General features: G+C 41.0%; 2 protein-coding genes across 2 annotated transcripts; one reads left to right on the top strand and one right to left on the bottom strand.

Moving 5' to 3' along the window:
• Positions 1 to 3,797: 3,797 nt before the first annotated feature.
• On the top strand, positions 3,798 to 5,018 carry LOC128739764 (vitellogenin-3-like). Its single transcript, XM_053835268.1, has 3 exons — positions 3,798 to 3,839; positions 3,902 to 4,683; positions 4,745 to 5,018. Exons 1-3 carry the CDS (start codon positions 3,798 to 3,800, stop codon positions 5,016 to 5,018), a joined length of 1,098 nt encoding a protein of 365 aa, XP_053691243.1.
• Positions 5,019 to 12,499: 7,481 nt separating this feature from the next.
• Positions 12,500 to 19,834, bottom strand: LOC128744698 (proteasome activator complex subunit 4A-like). The gene is made up of 8 exons (XM_053841876.1): positions 19,180 to 19,834; positions 18,964 to 19,104; positions 18,795 to 18,911; positions 18,283 to 18,327; positions 14,040 to 18,199; positions 13,141 to 13,672; positions 12,934 to 13,081; positions 12,500 to 12,868 (listed from the first exon to the last, which is right to left on the bottom strand). The coding sequence occupies exons 1-8, from the start codon at positions 19,416 to 19,418 to the stop codon at positions 12,734 to 12,736; spliced, it is 5,517 nt and encodes a 1,838-aa protein (XP_053697851.1). The 5' UTR covers positions 19,419 to 19,834; the 3' UTR covers positions 12,500 to 12,733.
• Positions 19,835 to 20,160: the final 326 nt, after the last annotated feature.

Here is a 20,160-nt window from a genome sequence, read left to right as displayed (position 1 = left end):
AAGCAAAACGAAAACAAAAACATTTGATTTGTAACGTGAGAATACCAGAGAAATGATAACATTGAGTCAAGGAAGAAGCGTAAGCAAATTCTAATAAAACCTCTATTTCAATTTAACGTTTCGGTTTCCGATTTTTTCTTACAAAAAACAGTTCCGTAATTTTTGAGATATCTTTAACGATGCTCGCATACAATCTGCCATACCCCATTTCGTTTGACTGAATCATACGCTGCCTCTCCATATACTCCACGCTAAAGTCTATAAACAGATAATACGTCTACAGATGGACTTGTTTTGAATTTTCAAGAGGATCTGTTGCAAGATAAACATTGGAATTGTAAAGCTTTAGTGAATGAGCCGTATCAAATAAACATAATAATTTAAAAAAAAAGGAGCGTTATAGAGCGTCTCTCTCGCGCTTGTATTCTACAAATAATGTTTCCTGCTACGGCCTCACCCTGCCAAATTGGATGCGGAAGAGAGTTACTACTGTTACTACTGGCCTTTATTGCTAATAAGACATATGAATGCCACCAATTTATCCACAGTACACAGTACCACAGTACAGTACTACTGGCTCCCGAAGATTGATCGATCCATGGTTCATCCGTTATCTTCAATCCTGTACCTTTAATTACAAAATCTTCGTCCTTCAACAGCACACCGAACTATTGTTTCTAACGCCTTCGATTTACCCGTAGTTAGGATCGCCTCCCTTAAGCTATACACTTGCTTGTTCAGCAGCTTAAAACCGGAAGGGATCGTGCTGCCAAGAACTACACTCCACTCGGTCCAGCTTTCCCCTTCGCCAATTCCTGAAGTGTAGCCACATTCGCAAGTTGAATGGGTCGTTGAATCTTATTTCTCGCTTTATTGTCACCAGTGATCAAATATCTCAAATGATTCATGAACCACTTCTAGTTAACAACTGTCCAAGGAAGGCGTACATTGTTTTTCTCGAAACCTCTACTTGTCAAGTATTTGGTATTGAAGAATTCGTTTTTTAGATTTTTATTCTCCTGGCCTCCGGTCTGGTATACCTCCAAAATTTCTAGTAATAAAGTCGAAGTTGTCTACATCCTACCCGGTACTATCCCACGAAATCTTTCGCTATTGACACATTCCAGCGTGTCCCGTTACGACTTTTATTAACATTTTGCTCCCGCTAGCAAAAAATACATTTGTGACTCAGTTATTAAACAAGTTTTAAATTATGTCTGTTAAATGTGCTTTCTAACGTAGTATTTACTTTTTGATATAGATTGTTATTTAGGTAGGTATAACAAGTTACATTTCGTAACGGGACACCATCGCAGAAATGCCGCTTTTTCCACCATGTTTTAATGTGTACACTTCAACGTGCTAATTATTAAACGCTCTGTATGTTGATTGTGTTGAGAACTACGTTTTCTTTGTAGTTCAATAATCACTGGTTCATATCCAGTATAATATGAGTTGAAATATGCAGTTTGAAATATCGATTTCTTGGTGTACAAATGCGTGGAATGGCGAAGTTGCAGAAGAATTCGGAAAAAAGTTAACTCATAGAAGATAGTAATGTCCCAGCAGCTCCAAGAAGTCAAACAAATAATCAGGCTACTGAAAGGTAGCAGCGGTTCTACACTGGGTTATTGCCAAGATTTAGGAGAAAGAAAACCTACCGGAGGAATGGATGTATGGAAAATGGTTTGTCCCATCTAGGATAGGATGATCGACTCGACTGCTGCTACTATTGCGGTATCCGACGACCGGGCATCGAAACGAGAGACACGATTCAATAAAGTTAGCCAACTCCTAGGCTTCGCAGATGATTTTGATATCATATGGTAACCGTTGACGACGACGAATTAGAAGTGGTAGATGATTTCGTGTATTTGAGATCGCTGGTGGCCGCTGACAACAACATTAGTAAAGAAACCCAGCGGTGCATTCAAGCGGGAAATTGGGCCTACTTTGCCATTCGCAAAATACTACAATCCAGAAGCATGCGCTGCCGGACGAAACTAACAATGCACAAAACCCTTATTAGACTGGTAGTTCTTTATGGATTTGAAGTTTACGTACCCGCCCTTGCCGTCTTCCAGTAGACACTGCTGCGGGAGATATTGGTGGAATACAAACTGAAAGCAGAGAGTGACTTACGAGCTATAGGCACTGCTTGGTGAAATTTCCATCGAAAGTCGGTAAGCTGCAGTAGGACGGACAGACGACAGTGCGACGAAAACGGTTCTCTTCAACAACCCCACCAGCACCAGGAACAGAAAGAAACAATGTGCAAGATGGTTCGACTGGGTCGAAAGTGAGTTGCGACTTCTGAGACGTCTGGGAAATTGGCGACAAATGGCCCAAGATTGAGTTGAATAGGGACGACTGCTGCCAACCCGACTCTATGCTTCTGACGACGATGACCTTGTAGGCAGAGCTCTAGGTGCTTCCTAAACGTCTTCTCAAGAAGCTTAAAGAACTTTTCCTTCACATCAATCGGCCACTCCACGTGAGACGCTATTATACTTCGCTCATAAAACATAGATCGAGTTGAGAGCCCGATCTTACTTGAGCCCATTTCTCTTCCACCCATTTTGTTATCCACACGTACATATGCAAGTCAAACAAATCCTTTTTTCCCTGTTCGTATTCTTTAGCCTACCTCCCTTGCCAACACCCCTGTCCCGACTCCCTTATGTCAAAAAACATGTATGTCAAGTTTGATGGAGAACAATCATCTAGGTGTTCCGAAATTATGGTGGTGCACGCAAAACATACATACACTCGCTTTTATATATTTAGGTTTGTACCTCCCGTCTTGTAATAGGCCACTCCTATTTTATCTTCCAGCATCAAGCACAACTTTCTTTGACTCCCCATACGACTTGAACTACTGCCGGGGTTGGTATTCCACCTTGCTAATGTTAGCTTAGGTTGACAGTCGGCAGAGTTTACATAATGATGACCCAAATTACACACGCCCAATCATTTGCCAACGATTTTTAAGAATATCAAATGTTAATTAGATAAATCAGAGCGACGATTGAGTACGCATAGGATGCAAATATTCGAGCAATTTGAAAACAGAAATATCATTGTATATAGGGTAACCAACTTATGTATTTTGAACCCCATTTGGATGAGCTAATACCTAATTTGGACATTACAACAATTTAAAATGGACATGTCCAAATTAGGTACAGCTGCAGCAAAGCAAAGCCGTGGGCTTAAACCGTCATTAGACATTACCCTTCTTTATCGACAGACTTCGCAGCCGGCTGTTAGAGTACAGGCAAATTACGGGGCCAGTGTAACGATCCTACTGACTCTATCTAGCAAGCACCGCCTAGCCGAGATTCGAACATACTATACAACGACTGGCTTGTTAGACCAGCATCGTACCTCGAAGCTAGCTGGGCGGTACAGCTGCAGATGTGGTCCAAAATTGATTGGTTTCCCTAGAAGTACTGTAACTTTCACGCAACATATGGACATGTGAAATAGATTTTGGTAGGTAATGGATTGCATTTAAAAAAATGTAATTATTTCTGTTAATGCAATTTCGCGATATTTCACGTAAGAAACCATCTTCAAAAGATTCATATTAATTTTGGCAGAGCGTAAAAAGTAAATCAATTTAAAAACTGAGTTTAATTTTTCGGCCCATCTTATAAACCTTGTTAAAATTGCCAAAAGCAGAGCATTACATTCGAACACGGTACTCTTAAAACGATTAGCTAACAGCTGATAAGCTTGTGGCTCCAACGAAATAATAGGTACTTATTCAGTTTCACTTTTGAATTATACAGAAGATGCACGTCTTGCGTATCTTGCTATTTCCGGTTGCCATAATAGTAACTGCTGCAAATTTCGGGCCACTATCTGGTGTTTTCGATACCACACTAGGCCACACTAGGTCGTGAAGGCCAAGTCTCGAATCAGTGCGCGATTGATCAGCAATATTCCATTACTTTTACCGAGTTTCGAGGAGATCGGTGAATTTGGCAAACAAACGTTGCTTGGTTATCCGCTGGAAGCTGTATCTATGGGAATACACATCTTTTGTTCTGCTGCGGTTGCAACTAATGGCACTGAACCGTTCTATGAGCCGAATTTAAACTTGATGAATTACGTGTTGTTCACTGATAGCGGAAATTATTCATATTCTCTAAGTCAGTCGGCCGATCTGTGGAAAAGTGCACGATTCAACTACGAGTATCAAACAGTAATTTTAGTGACCGGTTGGTTGACAACTGTTAATGAGGGTAACGAAGCTATAGACGCATTTTTCAAGGCTTATAAAACCAGAGGACGAGTTAACTTCATAGCCATTGATACGGCTTCACACCTCAATACATTGTACACATGGTCATCGTTTAACACGAATAATCTGGGAGCAGCTATCCGCGATAGTCTTGCGGATTTGGTACAGTATGTGAAACCGCAGTCAATTCATCTGATCGGACACAGTCTGGGAGCACACATCAGCGGAGCAGCTGGACGACGTTTCCAGGAATTGAAAGGGTTTAATCTTCCCCGAATAACCGGTCTTGATCCAGCGAATCCGTGCTTCAACGAAGGGGAGTTTCTGTCCGGGTTGGGACGTGGCGACGCCGATTTTGTAGATGTCATTCATTCCAACGTCCGAGTGTTGGGAAAACGCGATCCAATCGGAGACATCGATTTTTATCCAAATGGGTACGGGGCAAGATATTTGTGAATTAGATTAATGTTTTCTAAAGCTTGCATTTTGACTCAGGTTAAACTCAATTCAACCTGGTTGCTACACAGTGACCTGCTCACACAGCCGGGCTTGGGAATATTACGTCGAAAGCGTGTATCCAGGAAACGAACAAAATTTCATAGGCGTAAAATGCAATGGACTGTCTGCCCTGATAAGTGGCCTATGCAACAGACAAAAAGCTACAATGGGATTTGCGGCTAGCATAGGTGCAAAAGGAAACTTTTTTCTGCTCGTGAACTCAGAGTCACCTTATGGAAGAAAACAAATTTTCAAACTGAACAGTAGCTAATCCATCAGAAATAATAATGAAAACTTTGCTTATCATATGATAATGAAGAAACTGCTTATCTCACTCACAAACTGAATAGTTATTAAAACTTGCTGAACAAATGCTGTGTATATAATACCAACCATTGCATAAGAAAGAAGAAGTTGGAGTTCCCAGATTGAATCGCGTCCGTTAGAGTCAGTGATTGGCTCAATTACTTGGACAGTTTCTAATATACAAAATAAACAGGATGAAAAACAATTATGAGTATATGAGTATATTATTTTTAAAAGGTAGTTGCCCGCATTTCGCTCGAGAGTATAATTTTAGGAATATAATATAAATGCCTTTCTTTTGGTAAAAACTGCTGGAAATAAATGCGTGTCGTAAATAAGCATCACACCATTGGAATTCCTACAAAAATATATTTCTTTTGACATCAAAAGATTGATTCTAGCCCAGCGGCATTTTGAGATATAGAGATAAAGAAATTTTTTTCGAAAAAAATCCCACTGTGGAGCAACGGGATGGCACGCTAGGATTTCAGCATAACGAACATCTATTTTCATTCCGCTTTCACCGAAACTGTATATTTATATTACCGTATTTTCATTTATTCAACAGAAAAATATTATACAATCTATAATACATTACAAAACCGCAATAATATTCAATAAATTGCATTAAACTGCTTAAATTTACTTAAACTGCCATCATTAGCTACAGCCAATATTAAGGTTCGTTACCCGAATTAACATTGCTTTAGGGTAAACAGGCTATTTTTCGGGTGCCAGTGCCAGTGATGTCAGTTACGCACCAAATATATGGGAGATGACAACCTTGCCATCCCGTTGCTGTGGAGTGGTTGGATGGCCTCATTTGCCTAATTTTTTAAAAGAGGCATCGACTTACACTCGAGTGTAAAAACTCGAGGAATTACATTGCTTAATTCTGCCTATAACGTGCTGAGACCGCTAGCGGAGTCTTTCCTCGGCGAGTACAAAGCTGGGGCCCTATTCTCACAGTCACCGCACCTCACCTCACTTCTTTCACTCACCCTATTCTCACAGTCACCCTCACATCACCTTACCGGCCCCATTTGATTTGTACAGTCACCCAGATGAGCGGAGTCACCTAAGTGACTCTGAGTATCGCAAATTGTGCTCGCATCCAACAAAATTAAGTGAGGTGACTGTGAGAATAGGGCCCCTGGTTTTCGTGAAGGTCGCTCCACGACGGATCAGATGTTTACCCTGCATCAGTTTATAGACAAGTTTCGAGGGTATAACTTGCCGACACATCATCTGATTGTGGACTTTATGGCGAATTTTTTTGGATTTCAGGGCAGCCAACGACAGGCATGGCAAAATTCCTGCATCTTACCGTTTTGTAGAAACTCTGTGTTTCGTTGCTGGCGTATCTTACCTCGGCGCTGGTGAGCACGTGCTCCTCGTACCGTGTACCCCCGCTAGAATGACCTTCCTTAATCTGAACATTTTTAATCTGAACCCCGTTGGTATGAATGCGTTCAAATTAAAAACTGATCAAGCGTCATACACAATTGACGGTTAAAAGCAAAAATAAGCAAAAAAAACTTAATACGTTTCCTCTTGCTCAGCAGCTTTGGCAATATAGCTCATATGCAACTTATTTCTCTCCAGCATTCAAAATAGACCATTTTAGTTGATACTGTCGAGCCAATTTCCTCTTCTACAATCTGGATGTTCAGAATTCGCGCATATTAGCGGGGGTTGAGTGTACTCGTATTTTTAAGACGATGGATTCTTTTTTCTGCAGCTCAAGTCTCTATTCCTCTCTCTGTTTTAACGCGTTGCCGCAGTGAGCATACGACTTCTGGCCTGGTTCTTTTCGTCTGTCACTCTCTGGCATTCGGCATCAAACCAGCTGTTACGCTGTCTTCCACGCGTGGTGCCTACCACCTCTCTCGCAGCTGTTTCGATGGCACCATGGATGTTCCTCCAAAGCCCATTTATATCTTCTCCTTCTACCTGCTGTTCTGCGCTTCGTTGATCAAGCTTCTTGGCGTAATCTACTGCCACGCCATCTGCCGAATCCGGCGAAAACCCGGTCAGCTGAAGAATAATACAGCCGCCAGAAAGGGCCGACTCCCGGAAGAACTCTACAAAAATGGCTAAGAACCGCTAGCAATGGTATTTCACAGGATAAATTCAAGGATTTGGGAGAAGGAGATACTACCGGGTAAGTGGAAGGAAGGTGTGGTCTGTCCCATCTACAAAAAGGGCGATCGGCTAGATTGCTGCAATTGCCTCGGCATTACGCTGATCAATGCCACCTACAAGGTGCTCTCCTAAATTTTCATGCGTCGTCTTTCCCCAATTGCAAGATAATTCGTAGGGCAGTATCAAGCGAGCTTTATGGGGGCCCGTAGCACGGATCAAATTTTTACTCTCCGACAAATCTTCCAGAAATATCGGGAGTACAACGTGCCCACGCATCACATTTTCATGCACTTTGCACAATTTGCAGGGCAGTATTATATGCGGTTAACCGTTATGTGTGCGACAAAAAAAAACACCTTTAGCAGGGCGACAAGGGTACCCGGGTACCCAAAATTGATATTGTTATAACATCAACAATTTTAAACCAATTTATACGAAATAGGTGTCATTTGATTCGTTTATTTATCTAGTTTTGAATCATTTGGCTATTTGGCCACTAAAAGATATACGGGGCCCGAAAATCCGGAATTCCGACAGAGTGTCCGCTGTGAGGTAGAGAAATGATTGTATTGCAGGAAATTCAGTCATGCGGATATAAAAACTCTAAAAATTCATACAATGTACTATTTCATATAATGAGATGAATCAGGTTGGCCATTCCGGAGTAGGTTCCTGTGGGGTCATGGGTGGCCAGTCCAGGATTGGAGCTAAAACCTAGCAATATGGGTATCAAAGTTCTTGGAATTAGTTCGGTAGGTGATATTTTTTACATTTCGATGTATTTTGATTGGTTATTTCGAAAATGGTTTCTACGGGGTCACAGATGATACCGCAGGATTCAAGATAATGCTTAGCATTATCAGAACAGTTCAAAACGTAGATCCATCCGTTATACATTCGGAACCAGTTCTGAAATTATCAATCAGTACTAAACTGACCATATCAGTTCAAAACATCTAAAAGATCCGCTAAACCAATTCTAGTATTGGATTAGGCACTCAACTGGCCATCTGTAAACCTACAGGAACCCAATTCTGGAATGGCCAATGCGATCTAAAGTCACCAATTTATATAATAAGATGAAAAAAGGGTCCACAACGTCAAGTTCAAAGCTAAAAGCTTTGCAGGAAGCTGATATTCTTTCAAAACAAGCGGCTTCCCACGTTTTACCGGACATTGCTCCGGAATTACCGATTCCCGGGAACCACATGTCATTTTATGGCCAAATGCTTTATCTAATCAAAACTAGATAAATCTGGCTTTAGTTTTCAGAAGGTCGCATAATGCATGCAAAAGGGTCGATGAAACGATCAAAAGGGACCTTTTGAAAACTAAAGCCACAAATGTACGAATCAAATGCCACCGGTTTCATCCAAATCGGTTCAACATAACTAAAGTTATGAAGATAGCAAATCATGGGTACCCGGGTACCCTTGTCGCCCTCCTACGTAATAAAAAAATTCCAGTGACTCTCATTGCTAAACCCCTTTATGGATATGCACAAAAAAAAACCTCAATTACTTAAGATCAACGAGTTTTACGATATCGCAAAATTTCAATGACGTATGTTTTAAATTGAATGAGTTATAACTATTTTAAAACTGAAAAGGTACCCGGGTACCCTGTCGCACACATAACGGTTAAACGCGAAGCTACGACAGACAATGCGCAAAAAATTAAACTATCTGTACTAAAATGATTTCTCCGCACACCTTACAACACGAAAAAAAATAAGCACAAGCATGACAGACTTCAGGGTCTTCACACTAGGGTGAGATATTTTGCAGAATTGTGCTTCAATATACGCCCAAATTTCGCACGGATTGAAGCCTGGACCAGAGTGTAGTGAATAGCATTGGCGTGATAGAATGAAATCAAATTAATAGCACTCAGCATATATGAATTGACAAACTTGCTTAGCTATGAACTTGGATAGCAGATGAAAACAACACTTATATGGTAGCATATGAATATGAATATATGGTACTACCACCTGCCTTAGCAGAACATCCGTTCATAGCAATGAGCCTATCATGTCAAAAAGAGTTGAACATATTCAACGATTGGTCATGCTTCCCAACTCTTGTATGAAGGGCCAAAAGGGAATTGGTCGATAAGCAACATCATTTACACGTACCAGGGATTTAGAGAATCTCCTTCCAAGGGCTAAGTCACCTGAGTCAATCGTTGAATAAACCGTCTTAATGCAGAATGACTCCAGCAGGTGGGGAGAAGAGCCCGCTCATTATCCACGATGTGTTGTTAATCGGGCCAAGATTAACCCTAGAAAGTTGACTGTTTCACTCTCCCTAGGCCCACCGCTTCAAACAAGTGCTCTGATGGTCCCTCCCTCTTCCCTATTCTAGTTTATTTATGAAATGGGGTATATATGGGTAAAAATAGAACAATCTCACCAGCAGTCCTTCGAATGGAATAGAGTTGCGTCCTTTTAGTTTCCATAAATGCTTCTAATAATTAATTTAATTTTTCTTCTGGTATCCAATATCCATGTGCAGTATTAACACTCGTATTGGCCAAAGTTTTCACTATAAAGCAGTAAATGCTTCATAAGCTAAAACGACAAAAATAATTAAAATAACTTATATTATGCTTACCAGATCGTGCGGCTCCACCGTCTGCCCAAAACCTCGATTATGAGATCAGGCAGCCGGGAACCACACAGTATCGCACCTCCTAGCTTGGCTACTCAATAGAGCATTACCGGGTATGGCCACGTGGAGGCGCTAGGTAGGGGCTTGGGATAGCTAGAGCTATATTGGACGCTCCTCATTTGCCTTCCCCATTTCATACCCAAACAACACTTATATGGTAGCACTGCCCAAATACTAACTCCAAGTAAGACGTGACGTTTGGCAACCTCGTACAGAATTCCTTTGCGTGTATGCAACGTTTCCCGTAAGGTCGGGTAACATGAGAAAAATGAGATATGTCATCAAAGATGCCAGAAGTGAAGACAGAACAGAAGTGACGTGAAATATGGCGCTCCATCCTTTTATAGGACAACGTAATGATCCTCAGAGAAGTTTTGCAAACCTAGGGAAGCACTTGGTCCTTCAAAATACCGATATTGATTTTGACACCAGTATCAATGAAACCAGGCGGCATTTTCAAACCGTTGGACGCCATCAAGCCATGTAATGTGAGAACCCGATTCAAGAACTGGAGCTATTGAGAGCAATATCACTCTACTCGTCTTTGGTTAAGTACAGAAATTAAATTACCTTACTGATTTTATTGCTTCTATTGCTTTTATGACTAAAAAACTAATGAATTAGATCCATATCAGTTTAACGATGTCCTTCTTCGGAAGGTGAAACCTTTCTAACACTTGACAATGGTCATTAAAAAATTCCACAGTTGTTTCGTAATCCGGTGCTTTGTTGGTCACGAGATGCCAGTACCGGAGGGTATTACGAAAACCGGTTTTTAGTATTGATAAATGCATTACCGGTAAAACCGATAACAAACCGGTAAAAGTTAATACTGAAAAACAACCATCCGAAAAACCATCCCAAAAAATATAGTTTCACAGTCGATAAGCAAACATTAAATACTTAAAAACAACATTTACAGATTATATGATTTGAAGAAGATCTCTCCATAATCTATGGTATTCAATTTCTTTTGGCATAACAAATTGATTAGTTCATTAATAAAATATTATTTAAGAACGCGAAGAGAATTTGTCGTGTCATCTCCAATTTTACTGAAAAAACTTCCGGAGGTAGAGAATCTTCATCCGGTGTCCACAGAAAAAGGAAGTGCAATTCCCAGCGGTAAATTGGATATGTGGCATAGGAAAACCCTTGTTGAAGAACTTGCAATAAGCGGATTTGATACTGACACTTATGATAAATTAATGCAGAAAGTCTAGTCATCGCTTAAGTAAAGCGTATGCTTATTTCTTAGATCGGATAATTCGCTCAGCTTTGCCAACAGGCTATTCTAACTAAGCAAATTTTTATTCCAGTTTGTACTAGCAACCGACCAAATTCCTCTTACGTGGTATGTTCTGACATTTCTCTAGAGTAATCCGTTAATTTTCACTGAAGATTTTCTGAACAGCTTCACTGTATATCGCACATTTCTTGTATTGCGCAATATTCTTAATCAATTGGTGCATTTAAGCATGAAATCGGAGCTACTTTGCCTTTGGAAAACGCTACAATCAACAAGAATACGCTGCCCTATGAAGCTGACAATGTACAAAACCCTTCCTCAACCGATAGTTTTTTACGGACTTGAAGCTGTGATGTCGCTCACGGTGGAAATATGCGCCCTTGTCGTGTTTGACCAGAAGATGCTGCGGATGATATTTGGCGGAGTACAAACTGAAAGCGGAGAGTGGCGGAAACGTTTTATGAATCATGAGCTGCATACACTTCTTGGAGAGATTGCTATCGTACAGCTGGCCAAAGTCAGAAGGCTCCGGTGGGTCGGGCATATCGCAAAGATGCCGAATGACATTGTGACAAAAGCGGTTCTCAACAAACCCTCCGGCACCCGGTGGGATCGACGTGCAAGATGGCTCGACCAGATCAAAAGCGACTTGTGACTTCTGAGACGCCTGGGAAATTGACGACGAGTGGCCCATGGAGTGGACCGAGTTGAATGGAGACGACTGCTTAAAAAGTGCAAGGCACTCCGGCTCTATGCTGACAGTGGTGGGATATTTCGGGGTTTTCCTCTTGGAAGAATTACATAATTGAGTTATTATTTGTAGAACCTTCAAGTAGAAGGCTTCAAGCCCTTCAATCATAAAATTTAGTTCGCCCAATAATTTAAAAGTTTTATTCGCGATTCAAGTTTCTTGTGTTGTTATTTGATCATGTAAAAAATACCGAAAATACCGGTTTTCGATCGTGGAAAAACCGGTAATTCGATATTGGAAAATAACTCGGTAATACCGATAAAACCGGTTTCGGTAAAACCGGTAAAGCATCCCTACGGGGACATGGCTTAATTACCATTCTTTGCGAATTTAGTCATCTAACTTCTTAACGATTCAATTTACTAGTATATTCTCTCCTAATACCTGTATTAGGAACTCACAGTATCAGCTACGTTCTCGCTCATCATCTTTGGAAGATTGAAAACCTTTTGTCTTCGAGCTATTCAGTGTCGTCCAAGCCACAGCATAATCATTTTGTCCGCAAAACCGCTGTCATGCCATCTAATTTGGAATCTGCAACTTAGCATCCCGCACGAAATTTTGAAGTTTCTCAATGATTTGCGGGGAAAAACCAACGGAAAAAATTAAAAAAAAACTAATTTCACATTCCAACTCAACCTCAAAAAGTTTATTCGCCCTTTCAAGCAAAATTAATATACATTAAAAACCACATCACATTTGGCATCGTGTGGTGGACTACCAATGAAACCGCGTAACGAAGAAAAATCATCAAATACTTTGAACAATAATTATAATAAACTTCCTCTGTAAACTAACATAATCCGCTGATTTGAAATTAAAATCAGTTCCATTAGTCTCTAAACATAAACATAGTTGCCTTTTCACGCATAATATGAAGGTGGAATCGTTAAATCACTCAATACGGCAAGTTGGTCTTCGGTGAATTTGAGCTGATGTACCTCCCAGTTATCGTGATGAGTTCGTTTGAAATCACCCATTGTTTTACGTATCGTCGCCTGAAATGAAAAGGAAAATTTCAATTTACGCTATCCTAGACGCACAAACCAGAGCTAAAGTTTACTGGAATCGGCTGCGGATCATTTAGATGTGCTCCCAAATGTTCAAAAACATTCGGAACAAATTCAGGCACTTCGTACGGATACGCAGAAATAAAGGCACATAGCCCGAGAACACCGGAGTGGCGTGCACGAACCGCGTTTGCTTCCAGCCTAAAACGAAAAAATATGTAATTCCCGAAGTCAGCGGAACAACAATTCGCGGTCCATACCCATCGCTTTTATTTGCTTCACTGGAACAGCTTGGGGCTACTCTCAACCTTTTAGCTTTGATCATTTTTGTACGACATTTTTCTTTGAATAATTCCAAGAGCTCGTCGGTAGCCGTGAGGAAGCAACAATGCAGTAAACCACAAAGAACCTCGGCAGCTTTTTCCCTTACTTCCACGACATTGTCTTCCAACAAACGAAGAACAATTTCTTGTGTTTTCGTTTTCCACTGTTCATTGCTTAGAATTATTGTCATATTGTAGAATACCAAAACCTGTAGTACGTCAATCACTGCTCGCCGTGCTGACCACGATGCCATTTTCGAAATGTCGGCTATCTTGTTTAGAGCAGCATCCATACATGGCACCAGCGTAAGGGCTTGTGAAATCATCGCCAGTAGAGTGGTGCAAATCTCGGCCAGCTCCTGATCTTGTTCGCAACGCTCCAGCCGGCAAGCGATCGGCAACAGCTCGAAGTACTCGATTTCGTTTCCGTTCGAGCAACGGTTAATCGCGCAGGTCAGCCATTGAGCAACTGTCAAGAATTGAAACGTGGGTTTTACTTTTAATAGGTAAGAGACAAAACTGTAAAATTGAAATTGTAAATTATTTTTTGGGCATTTTAGTCCCACTCTCCTCATTGCCACGTTGATTAGTTAAAGCAGTTTTAGACATAAAATATAAGATGTTTGTGTGCAATTACCACTTATATGTTAAAAGCTCTCTATAACTAATGTTAAATTTTATAAAAAGAAAGCAATATAAAATAATAGCTAGGTCTACGAATGTAAACTGTAATATGAAACTAGATTTAACGCATTCAAACTATTTTTGTTAATTTTTCGCACGTTTTCAAAACGAAAAGATAATTATAACACAAAGCAACGAACACAACCTCTTACCGGTTTTAAACAATCTCACAGCTACTTCATACTCGTTGCCTTCTTTTTTCGCTTCATCCTGAACGACGGTGCCGCCAGCATCTGTACTATCGGACGCAGCAGTTGGATGTTCCTTGTGCAGCAAGACCCCGAGTTTCGGCATTACGTACTCGATCATATCGGCTGTCTTCGGCGATAGTTCTAATCCTAGTTGACCATTGAAGCGCAAATCGGCTTCAAAAATATTGATCAACGTGCTGCCTAGCCGTTCCCGTACATTTTGAAATGAATGGTTAAGATACGGCCTTAGGTATTCTAGCAAACGCTTGGCAACGCTAGTCATTCTCCAGACATGTTGATTAAAAGCTCCCTGCAGGCAATACAGCCGATTGCAATCGATGAAACTGGTAGTTTCCTGCAATGGATCTTCTAGCAAAACTTCGTGCAACCAGTACTGCTTGGAAGGATCCATATTTTCCGCTGCCGTAGCGAAACATGTGCCCCAGTACACATCGGTATCCACCGTTACATTGTTCAACGCAAGCCGGATCAGTGGAACTAGCTCGTCGTACATCTTGGCAGTTTTGTCGTAAGGCCAATGTTTAGCCCCTCGCATTATTCCAGCCATTACCTCAGCAGCACACCGATGACTACTCTCCGATGTTTTATCATCAATAAGTCGTCGCAAGTGTACTAGGAATTTATCCAAAAATAAATCCCCAAAGGTATTCATCAATCCCTTTATTAAACAGAAACGGTTTCTGTTGAATTTGTCGCGGCCTTTCTTTTCCTCTAATGACCAAAATTTAATTAATTTATCTACGTTTTCCTGTTGCTCAAAAAATCGAAACAAGATGCATTCCCATTCGTTCATGTCATCAGGCGTTCTATCCAACTTCGGTTGAACAGCACTTGGTGCGTAAACAGCAAAGTTACTACTCCAGCCAAAGAATCCATCCGTTTTATATAGATAACGCGGTTGATCCCATTCTTCTTGATCCTTCGGTACTTTCATTACATCGTACTGAAGCCATTGATTATCTTCCCGATAGCCTGGACAAACGTTTGAACCATTGATAGGGACCTTCTCAGCCGCAATACCTGCTATGGCATACGGACTGATGGCAAGTTTCTTATGCTCACGCTTTTGTTGACGCAACACGTGATTAAGCACACAAATAGCCATTTTTCGTTCATCCAGTGAATCATGAATCAAATTATTCACTGCAAAACGAGCTACGGACGCGGGATACTTTGTCAAGGGGTGTACTAGGTTATATAGCATAGAGGACGCCATGTAATGGTATCGCCAGTGAAGCTTATCGTTTTCCACAATTGTAAGAATCTGTTCTATAAGATCGTAATAAATATGAATATTTTTTTGATTTTTTGCTATCCGCGCTTGTCGTCCTGATTCTATGTCCAACAGTTCATCACGCGTCCTGAGTGCTAAGCCGCACTGAACACAACTTTCCGAAACTTCCAGCTCCGTAGTAGTCGTTGGAAATTCATTGTTGATCACCTCCGTGATGGCATCCAACAACTTCACAACTGATGGCTTCTCCGAAAGCTTCGATTGCAACAAACTAATCCAAACCCTACTAAGGAACTCCCAATCATGTTTGATAACCAAACGGGATCTACGATTGGACACCAAAACGTACAGCATACCTTTGAATCGTTCGTGCTGTTCGTTTGAATCCAACTGCAAATGTTCCACAATTTTATCGGACAGAAATTTGTAGCTGAATGAGAAAGTCGTAAGCATATTGAACAGTTTGGTTTGAGCCGCTCCGCGAACACTGCTGTAGTGAGAAGTGGACAGTTCCAAAAGATTCATCATCACTTCCAGATGCGTCGCCGAAAACAGCGGTTGGTCCATTTCATCGCGACAGTCTTGCTGCATTATAACCCTGGTCGCGACAACTGCCCGAACATCTCGCTTGAACCGCGTAAGCCGGTAGGTTTGGAATTTTTTTGTGTTATTAAAGTTTTTGACCTGATTATCAAAAGGACTGTTTGCGTGTTTACGAATGAAGATTTTCTCGTATATTACTAAGATCGATTTCAAAGATTTTATATCGTCTTCTGATTTTTCGAGGATTTTCCTCTGCAACGCACTTATCGATCTTATGACAGCCTTCCGAACGTTTCCGCCATCCGGCATTTTAATGGTAAGATCTTCGAAACCTCTCGAAACTACCCATCTCATCTCCAGCCGGTCCAAACAGGTATCGAACAGTTTCAACGGTTCCTCATCGTCCCAGTTGGGCAGGAAATTCGAGCACCGTATCAATGACTGGATAACCGTAACGTCACGGTTAATATCATCACGAGAAATTTCCATTTCATCATTGCAATACTTTTGGAAGTTGTCCATAATCGGAATCAAGTAACGGTGCATTAGTTTCTCGCACACTTTCAACGATGTCTGATCTGGGACACACCAATTAATTTTGCCATCCGGTGGCATTTTCTCACCCCAACTTCGAATTGGCAGGAACTGGGATAGAGGCTTCTCGAAACTATCTGGACTATTCTTAACATCCAAAGTTTGCAACGTGGACAGATTACTCATTAAGTTAGCCAGCAATGTCGAACCGTACTTGTTTGCTTGTTTGCACTTAAATTTCAGAAGCTTATCCAAAATAGGTACAACGTCATCCACATACTTCACTACTTCTTTAGGGTCCCCGCGCATCATGTTAGTCAACAGTAGCATATAGTAAACCATTTCGTCGCTTTGTTTCTCCACTTCAGCAATATCGTCGTGATCTTCCATGTACCTTTCTATTGTTTGTATCACATAAGGCATTAACGATCGTAGCACTTCCATTCCATTGATGCGCGCAAAAACGCGAACCAAACAGCCAACCAACTGTCCTGCCACTTTCGGTTCCAAAAGACGCGTTTTGATGTAATCAATCAATTTTTTCGAGGAAGCATTAAGTATATCCTGTGAACATTGACCCAAAATCCCGTGAGTACATGCCTGCACCAAAGCTTCGGATATCGATTCCATCTTTGATCGCATCGAATCTGAATCCGATTGTTCCATGCGCACATTGTCAACCGAACTGCTTTCTATAAGCATAAATATTCTATCCATATATTGCAACACAAAGCTCTCGAAATCCGCTGTTTGCTCACAAAGCATCCGTTCATCATCCGTCAGCTCATGGTGCTGTCCGGCTTGCGAACAATCTATGATCGGAATGAGGAAAGATATGGATGTCAGAAAGTGGAATGTGATAGATGTCTTCTTGAAGTCATTTGGATCGATACCGGGTAGAGTAGCAAAGAAAATAGGAATGACGTGATTGCGGCCCTCCGTATACCCTTTGTGGCCGGAAACTAGCGCCCTCGAAACACCTATCAAACTTTGCAAAGCGGCAGTCATTTTGTGCGGTTCGGTTAATGAATCCAAGCTTGCATATACTCGATCAATGATAGTAGGAATAATCAGTTCCGGTCGCAAATCGGCAAGGTGCTGGAAAATTTTTCCGACGTCTTGAGGATTCATCCTAGAATACATTGCTTGGAACGCGACCGGTTTTAGGCATTCCACAAACGCATTTATACAATCCTCGGTCAATTTATGGCTTTCCGGGATTGGTCGTCGATAAGGGTGCTTCCGATAGCGCTCCAAAATCAATCGATCGAAAAAATACTTAGGCAGTTGAACTAAAATTTCTCCCAGCATTGACACCCATTTACCCATGTTTGCAGGGTGAAGATAGGACTCGATTGTAGCCATGAATTTACTCAAATATTGCTGCGCCGAGGTACGCGGGCCCAGTACTGATACAATCCAAATCGCGATGGACTGCGGTGCTAAGCTTTGAAGCTTGGAGCTTTTCGTATTTTTGTAACTGACAGGAAAATCAATGGCTCGTAGTATTCGAGCGAACATGGTCGGGATGTACGGTTCCCAATCGATGTAGCCGATATTTTTGAAGCCAACGTTTGCAAAAATGGTCATCATATCAATGCTCCACGGTGGATTATGATACGCATCCCAGATGGTCATAAACTTGTCGAACCATAAATCGTAATCATGCTCGCAGCTGAGAAAGATGTGCAACATGCCAAACGTATCAATAACTCTTCCGGTGTCCAACGGTTGCAGCTTAGGCAGAAGTTCATCAAGTATTTCCTGCGTTGTTGAACGTGGGAAATATCTGAATTAAACAAAGAAAATCATTAGCAAAATATACATTTTAGTTGGTATGAACCGTTATAACCAAAATATCAAATCACTTACGGTGCACAATACTGGATAGCAAATTGAAGATTGGTTTCAAGCGAACTGTAAAAAGAAATGAAACATTTTCAGAAAACAACACCCAAGACAAGAATGATCTAGAAAATATTAGCCCCATGATAGCCGGCAAGTGTGAAGAACCCTCAAACCTGAAGAACGAAACTCAGCCTGCACCGGGGACTGTAGCAGCATGTGAAATGACTAACGAATATGATACTATTGCACTAGTGGAACCAAAGTTTTGAGAAAAAGCGTCAGAGTAATGCTAATGAGAACGTTACGGGATTTGTTCATCTGCAAGAATATGTCCGACATCAGTCAGCAACGAAGACACGTCGTACCCCATGTCCTTCGCCAATGCTAGCAGTTGATGCAGAGGAGACTGTTTGGTGCCATTGTCTGTGGTATTTCTGTTCTTCCTGTTTCGAGTTAGGATTATTAATGGGAATTCTGTATTTTGCAGTTATCGATCATTCCCAAACGACAAGAAATTTCTAACTTGAAATACTTACGCAAAACAACGATAGAGGTCTCCTTTGCTACAGTTCTTATTTAGGATCAAGTTACTCAATTTGTATAGCGGACGCCAATCAATCTGTATATCATCTGGGCTTAACCATTCTGGTTTCCTGTAAAATGATCATTAAATTTCATTATCTCCGCCAGCATACCATCACTTACCTTAGCAAAACAGTGAGGGCATAGCAAAATTTGTTAACTTTATCTGGTTCAAGATTTGGAATGCTAATGAGTTCCAATAACAATTTCACAAACTTTATATGATCTTCCTTAGAAAATTTCATTCCATACAATTTGATGTACCTTTAATAGAGAAATATTTTTTTCGGATTAACAAATCGCTGCTGTTTACTAGATAATTATTCAAGTTTTACATACTTGGTCAACCGAGAAACATAAATCGCCACTCCCGGGGTTATTTCTCGCATGGCCGTGGCTTTCCCTAAATTATTTTTTATGTTGTCCAACATGGCTTGCGATTCATCGTCCAAACGGTCCGCGTACGGAAGAAACTTGTTGCAGAACAATTCCTTCTGCGGGCGGAATCCCAGTTTTTCGAACCTCTCATTCCGCTTAACTCTACTCGAGTCCAAGCTGTCGCTGCTTTCGTCATCCATTATTCGTACGGTTAACGATTGATCTCACACGGCTCCAAACACTTAAGCTAGAGTTTAAACAAAACTAAACCGAAAACTACCAGCTGCAAACGGATTTTCTTTAAACCACTGCTACGTGTCCAACCTCAATAACTTAATCACGGAACCCTGGGAAGTTCATCAGCTCACCACAATGGAAAATGGAGTGCAATTTTTCACTAGTCACTGCTGCAGCCTCAATTTTTGTCCCAAAATACTAGCACTAATTTCAAATCTACACATCTAATACGATTTTTAGTAATTTCTAGTTGACAAAGACGAGCAAATTGTAATATTATTTAAGTAAAAAGTCTTTAACCTTTAAAACGCTAGATTGCTAAACTATGCCGTTCCGTTGTTCACAATAAAAATTTATAATGGAAAGTCATTATGTTCGACATCCCCGATGACGGTGCTGCTGTTATTTCTCCGAGTTTTACGTGAGAAAAAAGAGAAGGATGTATTTTTGCTTTTTTGCTTTTGGTCATCGCGCACACGTTGACAGTTCGGAACAAGATTTTCTGTAAGGAGCCGTTTAAATATTACGTAACGCTAAAAACGCCATTTTCACGAGCCCCCCCACCCTCTTGTAACAATTGTCGACGTACATTTGAAAAGGGCGGATAAGCCAACTGTCAAACAGAACGAATGAGAGTTATTTTTTGCTGGAGTAGCATAGGAAAATGAACTCTCACTCGTTCTGTTTGACAGTTGGCTTATCCGC

The sequence above is a fragment of the Sabethes cyaneus genome, chromosome 3 (assembly GCF_943734655.1).
Source record: "Sabethes cyaneus chromosome 3, idSabCyanKW18_F2, whole genome shotgun sequence".
NCBI classification, from domain to species: Eukaryota; Metazoa; Arthropoda; class Insecta; order Diptera; family Culicidae; genus Sabethes; species Sabethes cyaneus.
This window is presented reverse-complemented; position numbering and strand designations above follow the sequence as displayed.